This window comes from Sturnira hondurensis, unplaced genomic scaffold, assembly GCF_014824575.4.
Source record: "Sturnira hondurensis isolate 20B ecotype Veracruz unplaced genomic scaffold, ASM1482457v3 Scaffold0001515, whole genome shotgun sequence".
NCBI lineage: Eukaryota > Metazoa > Chordata > Mammalia > Chiroptera > Phyllostomidae > Sturnira > Sturnira hondurensis.
This window is the reverse complement of record NW_028074146.1, coordinates 2838-10601: the sequence shown is the minus strand read 5'-3', so window position 1 is coordinate 10601 and position 7764 is coordinate 2838. Positions and strand designations below refer to the sequence as shown.

At 51.8% G+C, this 7764-nt stretch overlaps 2 gene segments (V, D, J or C); both read left to right on the top strand.

Moving 5' to 3' along the window:
* Positions 1-653: 653 nt before the first annotated feature.
* Positions 654-1243, top strand: LOC118975543 (immunoglobulin lambda variable 4-3-like). The segment is given in 2 exon segments: positions 654-739; positions 852-1243. Coding segments are annotated over 2 exon segments (438 nt in total).
* Positions 1244-6361: 5118 nt separating this feature from the next.
* LOC118975506 (immunoglobulin lambda variable 3-9-like) lies at positions 6362-7148 on the top strand (the record flags this gene model as incomplete). The annotated part of the segment is given in 2 exon segments: positions 6362-6450; positions 6825-7148. Coding segments are annotated over 2 exon segments (370 nt in total), but the record flags the coding sequence as incomplete, so codon positions are not given.
* Between the last annotated feature and the right edge of the window lie 616 nt (positions 7149-7764).

Sequence of the window (7764 nt, the reverse complement as noted above, 5' to 3'; positions counted from 1 at the left end):
TGACAACCCAGAAACCCTTCCTGAATTTTTAAGGTCAATTACCTTTAGCAGGAAAAAAATTGGTAAAATCTGATAGTATAGCTAACTACTAATAGTAAATATGAAAACATGGATCAATTTTTTTAAAGAGCTATGCCTGAAATTCCTGGTGGCAATACGTGAACACAGGAAATGAGATTGGCGATGTGTGCAACATGCCCACTTTCTTACCATGTCATTAGGAAAGTGTAAATAAAATACATACATTAAAACAAATTTTAGCCCCCCCCCCAAAAAAAGAGGTAGCCATCTGATGCACTAGCTGCAAGTTTAGGATGATATTCACCCTGTGGGCACGAGGGGGCACTGTGGGTCCTGGTTTGGGGAACATCACAGTTTAAGTGCCTTTGGCTGGGCTCAAGTGCAAAGGGCATGCATGACTGAGGCTACACTGAAGACCCTTCTACTGGGTAAAATCAACACTTAACAATGAAATTCACACCTGGACCTTCTTCTGACCTCAGGAAATGGCCAGCAGGAGGCTGTTAGGGCTCAGACTAGTGCTGAGACAGACACTTGTTGGGGAGCAGAGAACAGATTTGCATTCATGCTCCTCCCTCTTCAGCTACAAGGGCAGAGCATAAGACAGGAGCTTGGAGGGGCCAGTGCCAACTGGGCGGCCTCAGGGCAGAGCTCCTGGAAGCCACTCTCACCATGGACTGGGCTCCCTTCTGTCTCCTGCCCCTGGTTTTCTCCACAGGTCAGTGCATCGCCGGGCACACAGGGAGTCAGCTTCCCTCCAGGCACAGTTCCACTGGGCAGCTGTCCAGTCTGGGTGCATTGGGCATCATCCCTGTGTTTTGTGTTTGCAGGTCTGTGTGCTGATCCTGTGCTGACCCAGCCCCCATCTGCTTCTGCCTCCCCGGGAGCCTCAGCCAAGCTCACCTGCACCCTCAGCAGTGAGCACAGCACCTATACCATTGCATGGTACCAGCAGCAGCCAGGGAAGGCCCCTCGGTATTTGATGTATGTTAACAGTGATGGAAGCCACAGGAAGGGGGATGGGATCCCCGACCGGTTCTCGGGTTCAAGCTCTGGGGCCGACCGCTACTTGACCATCTCCAACCTCCAGTCTGAGGACGAGGCTGACTATTATTGTCAGACACGGTACGGCATTGTTAATGCCACAGTGACACAGGCCAATGGGGAAGTGAGACAAAAACCCCCAGCCCATCTGTGTCACACTCTCCTCCAGCCCAAATAGAACTAGAGACAACACCGTGAGCAGGTTTGGCCCAGGTCCCCAGACCTCAGATCCTCAGACTGAACCTCCTCAGCCTCAGGCAGCTGTGCAGAGGCTGGGACAGCACTGGATTCCAACTCAAAGGACGGGACAGATCTGGTATTTCCAGGGCCTGCATGTGAGTTGGAGACAGAGAGCGTGAGTAGAAGGACAAAAGGCCAGGACACACATCCTGTGCTCATTGTCCCTGAATATCCTTGTAATGGTGACTGGGCCCCTCACTGCTCACCTGTCCTGGGATTCTCCCCAGAACTACCCAGGTCAAGGAAGCTCAGGAGGCCCCAGGGTGTCCTGGCAGCCTGGGTTCTGAACAGAGCAAACCCCTGCAGAAGACACTGAGGACCCATCTGCATCCCTCTCTCAGGGCTGACCCTCCCTGCTCCCTCCCTGCTGGGTCCTGTCAGCTCACAGGTGTGCCCTCACAGGGAAGTGCCGCTGGTGGAGAGGATCCACCCAGCAAGGTCACGCCCCTCTCAGTGTGTTGCTCAGGCTCAGGAAGACCTTACAGGGCCTCCCAGCTGAGTCCTCAATTGCCACCACATTGCAGGTCTTGCCTCTCAGGTATACTCACGACAGATCACCCCTAACCCTCCTGCAAGCGGTTCTCCATCGCCCTTGAGCCTCCAGGGAACTCACTGCCTGTGTTCACACTGATCACCACCTGGTGTGAGGAAACCTCCTGAGGCCAAAAGGAACTGTGCAGAGATGCCACAGATTACTTTCCAAGCTCACACACACAATCAGAAGTGACACTGGTCCTGCAGTCAGAGCAGACCAGTTCCAATCAGGACACCAGATAGACCTGTCAAAGAGCTGGGCCTTGAGATGAGAAATTAGCACCAGACTCCTCACTGCCATCCCACCTAAGACTGTGTGAGCATAACTGACAAAAAATCAAAATGTTTGCACTATCTGTAGTGAATCTGCCATAACCTAGAATAGCCGGGTATGTATATGTATGCTATATATGTAACACTCTCTCTTTATGTATATTGTATAATATATATATACATGCACACACACAAGTATTGTTTAGCAACAAGGAAATATTCACCAAGTCTGGTGTCGCCATCAAATATATCTAAATGGAAGCAAGAAAATACAAGCTATAATAACCAACAAAATCAAACATTGTCCTGGCCATGAAATCCCACAGATGGTGGAATTTGTGAAATGGCGAAGTCTCAGATTGATGGAATTTCATAAATGATATCAAGGGATAGTAAGAAAATTTATACTCCATTTGTTTTGGTATGTAGAAAATGCTTGAACATGGTAATCACAGGCCAGGAAGACAAGGAACACACCAAGTCTCTGCATAGATGTGGAAACTACAGCGTCTGAGATGCAATGACCCTGATGTGACTGACAGCAGGTTCATCTTCGCAGAGGAAAGATAGTGACAGATGATGTGGAGGAGAAACTACAGAGAGGACGTGAGACACAGACACAAAACCACACTGAACACACCCAGGAGCGTCAGGAGCTGGAGGGCACGGAGGGAGCCTCACAGGCACGTGATCGGAGTCTTCGAAGCAGAGACGTTTTGGGGGAGGTAGAAAGATTGTTTGAAGAAATACTGGGCAAAAAGTCCAATTTCGGTGAAATGTGAGACACTACAGATCCAAGAACCTCCACAAAACCCAAGCGCAAAAAACATACAGGAAACATCAACACACATCACAACCAAATTCCTAAACACAGTGTCCACGAGAAAATCACAAAAGCCTCGGAGACACGACGCCCGTCCACAGAGAGGACGGAGCAGAGGGATCAGGGCAGAGGCCTCCCTGGGAACAACCGGACGGGGGAGGGGGCGGAGAGTCCAGAAAACTAAAGGTAACGACAAAACTAAAAGAAAACCTGTCCACTTTTAAATCTTAACCCAGTGAAAGTATCTTACAAGAAGGAAGCAAAGAAAGACTTTCTCAGATGTACAAACACGGAGAGAACTGATACCCACAGACGCTCTGAACCAGAAAGAGAAGAGGACACCCGGGAGACACAGAGAGATGGGAATCTGCACAGAGAAATTCACAGTGTCAGGAATCGTGACCACAAGGATAAATATGAAATGTTTTGTCGTATTAATCTCAATAAAAGATATCACTGTTTAAGGCAAAAACACTATACAAATATATGTTGTGGTTCATAATCTATGATAAAGTGTAAATATGACAATGTTACTGTTAGGGTGGGCAGGGATAGGAGGAAGCTCCGGCTGGACTTTGCCAAGACAGACATCCTCACAGTAACCTGAGTCCAAGGAAGAGACCACCAATGCTATATCACTGCTTTGTTCCGAGAGCACCATGCCCAGCTTCCACGAGGAGCCAACAAAAATAAAACCCCACTACATTCCCTCTTGGGTGTGCCTTCCTTGGCCTCATCCTGCAGACCGTGGAACCACACCCAGGTGCACAATCCCCAATAAAGCTCTTTATTGCCTATTTTATGGCTGATTGGCATTTCTTTCTCGGTGGAGCCTAAGAAAACCTCTCACCACAAAGGTTTGAGAGGAAGACGAACCTGTTATGATAAACTCAGGTGTCTCACTCACACCTAGTTCAGGTCCAATGTGACATTTGGACAAGGCTGTAGCTTAGGCAGCAGGAGTGATGTGTTGTCAGAATTCCCTGAATCAGGAGAGAAGGTCCCGTGTGATGTCCTGTGCAAACCAGAAGGGAAAAGGCAGCCCCTGTGTAGTGACAGTCCTTGTGGGTCACCTGCTCACTCACCTCACTCACTCAGGACAAGGTCACAGTGCAGTGGCTCCTCCTTCCCCTGGGTCCCCCTTCAGCTGCTCTGACTCCTGAGCCAGGTGAGTGGGCTCAGTGTGACGTCAGTCCTGCCCCTCATCCCTTAATGTGAGAGATTCAGGTCACATTCGGCCGACCTGGTTTGAACCATAACCACCTTCGTTTCTCACTGTCCTTCCTGCTCAGACAGACCAGACCCTCCCCCAGGACACTGACCCTGCTGTCCCCACACTCACTGCCTCCTCCTGCTCCCTCTTCCCACCCTGATGGCAGCTCCAGGGTCCCCTCCAGAGAGACCCCTCCAGCCTCTCCCCACACAGGACCTGCCTGTCCCTTCTTGTTTGATCTCAACTAATTAACTGAATAGTACAACAGCGGCACACTTCTTCTCCTGTAATTATTTCTATTGATTGCTTAATTGATTGATTCATTGATTTCTGCTATTATTTCTCTTAGTAGTCAGGACATTTTTTAATGCAAACACACAAAGGACAATAAGAGACCTGGACAGACAGGAGCCCCTTTTCCTCCTGCAGCAACAAGTCTGGGGCCTGACGGGTGTCCGCAGACACTCACCACCCTGTGAGGTCCTCCCATCTCTCACTTTCTTTACCGACATCTCTCCAGGGGAGGCTCTGCTCTCCTTCTTGTTGCAGACGGACCTCAGCGTGGCCACTGCAGCTCAGCTGTCACACCCAGGGTCGAGGCGACAGGAGATACAAAAATCTAGTCTGTTTCATTCCTTTACACGAGTTCAAGTTCTCAGGGGAAACCCAGCTGGTTGATACACCCACACGTCAACATGGAGCCACGAGTTCAACGCCGACCAGGAGAGACCTGGGAAGAACAATCCTGTGGCTGTGAAGTTAGGAAGGGACACAAGACACAGGTAGACTGTGGCGGTGACTGTGCTTTGTCACCCACACCAGCGTGTCCACTGTGTGCCCCCATGTGCACACTGGCATCTGGGAGGCAGGGCTGGTCCCGTGCACACGTCTCACCCAGGACGCAGTGTCTGGCAGACGCAGTGGGGCTGAATCAGTGTTTGCTGGGTGAGCATCTCCTGTTTCAGTCTTTGGGGCAGATGCCACCAGCGCCCTGTTTGCAACCTGCACTAGTGGTGGGAATCAGTGAGAGGCAACTTCTCAGTCCTCTGTCCACCAAACGACACCCAGGAACACTGCCACCCTAGGGACATGTCAGTCAGAGAACTTCAGGTGGACTTTCCCTCTCCTCCTCCCAGTGAGCCTGTTCGTGGCAGTGGTTATGGAGAGAACATCAATCCCCCCTGGCACCCTCAGTCCATGGATCAGGGAGTTATACCACCTGAGCAGTGGGTTCAGACTCTGCACCTGGACAGAGCACACACCTGCTGTCCCTGCAGCCACTGTGGGGAGGCCACCAGGGGGCAGCAGATAAGACCTGGTAAAGCCGCCTGGAGACTGGGAGGGCCTGGGCATGAGGAATTCTACCATGCAGGGGGATTATTATAATTTACATTTTGGATTACCTATCTCTTTATTAATAATTAAAATATTGTGGTAAAACAGGGGAATATGAACATCCAGCTCCCATCTTTAAATAGAGTAGTAAGTTTTATACAGTACCACCTTTGACACTGATGATGGAACATTCTGACTCTGACTCTGTCAGATTTGGCTCTTGTAGAATTGGCCTGTGTTTATAATAGGGGCGGGTAACTCATTCCTGTCCAGCCGCCCCTTTCATGCTCACACTCTGTAACTGTCACACTTCTAGCCCTGGGGCTGACCTTGGCTCTAGCGCACACTGGGGCACAACAACTAGGACCTGTCCCAGGAGCTGGAACTGACTTAAAAACCAACAGCATCTCAGGATCTCCCCACTGTGGCTCAGGGGCTCTAAGTTCTCCTTGTGCCCTGAGCAAGGTGGGAATGTCCTTCAGGCTCTGATGGTCACACTATCACTGGGGTGGGACCCTGCTCAGACCTCAGGCTCCTATCATCACCGCTACAGTTAATGGTCTATAGTGCACTCAGAACATGCAGACAGACGTCACCGCTGAGGTCTGCTGGGGCCGTGCAAGCCCCGGAATGAGGCCATGAGACAGTCTGGGGTGGAGATGTCAGCCCCAATTTGTGCTATCAAGATATGAACTGGAATCTCCTGGGAATAAGGTTGGGTCTGCAGGAACTCCCCCTCCCTTCCTTGAGTCTCTCAGGCCGAGCCCCCATCAAGAACCACCCAGTTCCTCAGACAGCACCCCTGAGCCCTGGCTCATTTGCATACCCAGCAGCTCTCCCTCCAGCAAGGGGATAAGAGAGGCCTGGGAGGAAAGCTGCCCAGCCTGGGGACTCAGGGAGCAGAAGCAGGGCACCTCCATCATGGCCTGGACCCCTCTCCTCCTGGGCCTCCTCGCTCACTGCACAGGTGCTGCACCTGGTTCCCACCCATTCTTGTCCCAGGGATCTAGACAAGCCTGACTCCGACTCTGACCTCAGTAGGGCAATACCTGCAGGAACCAATGCCCCTGGCTCTGGGGCAGGATTAGGGAATGGTGGTCCTGGACGCTTCAGTGTGCTGACTGGTCTGAGTGAGCCAGAGTGGGTGGAACTGTCAGGAGAAAGGGACAGGAGGGTCCTCATTTCCTCCCAGGCTTCATGGGTCAGCTGGATCCATGGGACACATGGGCTGAGACTGATGGGCAAGGGAATCCCGGTAGTTTGCTCCAGCACAGTCAGGCCGCCATCTCCTGAGAAGTGGCCCTTCATCGTTAAGCTGACCTCCCATTTTCTCTCTTGCAGGCTCTGTGTCCTCCTATGAGCTGACACAGCCACATTCGGTGTCGGTGCAACCTGGACAGACGGCCAGGATCACCTGTGGGGGAAGCAGCATTGGAAGTTATAATGTGCAGTGGTACCAGCAGAAGACAGGCCAGGCCCCTGTGCTGGTAATTTCTTACAGCAGCAACCGGCCCTCAGGGATCCCTGACCGATTCTCAGGTGCCAACTCAGGGAACACGGCCACCCTGACCATCAGCGGGGCCCAGGCACAGGATGAGGCTGACTATTACTGTCAGGTGTGGGACAGCAGTAGTGATACTCACAGTGACACAGGCAGACAGGGAAGTGAGACAAAAACCTCAGTCTGTGTCACACTCCTCTCAGGCCTTTTGAGGTCCAGAGACAAAGTGATAGACAGCTTTGGCCCAGGTCCCATTGTTCCGATGTACAAGTGATTCTGCCTCCCAGCCTCAGGCAACTCACTGTGCAGAGAGTGGATCAGGAGTAGATTCAGGGCAGCAGGACCAGGCTGCCTGCTGTGTCGGTGCTGCTGTGCAGCTTCCTGGAGGAGCAATTGACAAAACCACAGCCTGCTGGAGTCCTGTGTCCACAAGTAATGGCCGTTCAATTTCAACACCATGGTAATTGGGCCGCTTCTTGGAAAAACATTAGGAATTAATCCCTAGAACCTCAGAGCTCAGCTGAGCTCCACAGGCTCCAGGCTCCATGGCTGCCCAAGACTCTGAATGGGGCCTGCACCCCCAGCACTACTGCTGGATCCCCGGTGACAATGGCTGTGCCCTCACTGGGAAGTTCCCACGGGCAGAAAGTTGCCTCCCTTGGGGTCATTTCGTTCTCCTAGTGTGACTTAGGCCCACTCACAGCCTGAAATCAAGATCCAGGCTCTGCTTTGGGTCACAAGGACCGAGCAGCCTCCAGCTGAGTCCCCCACTGTCACCGC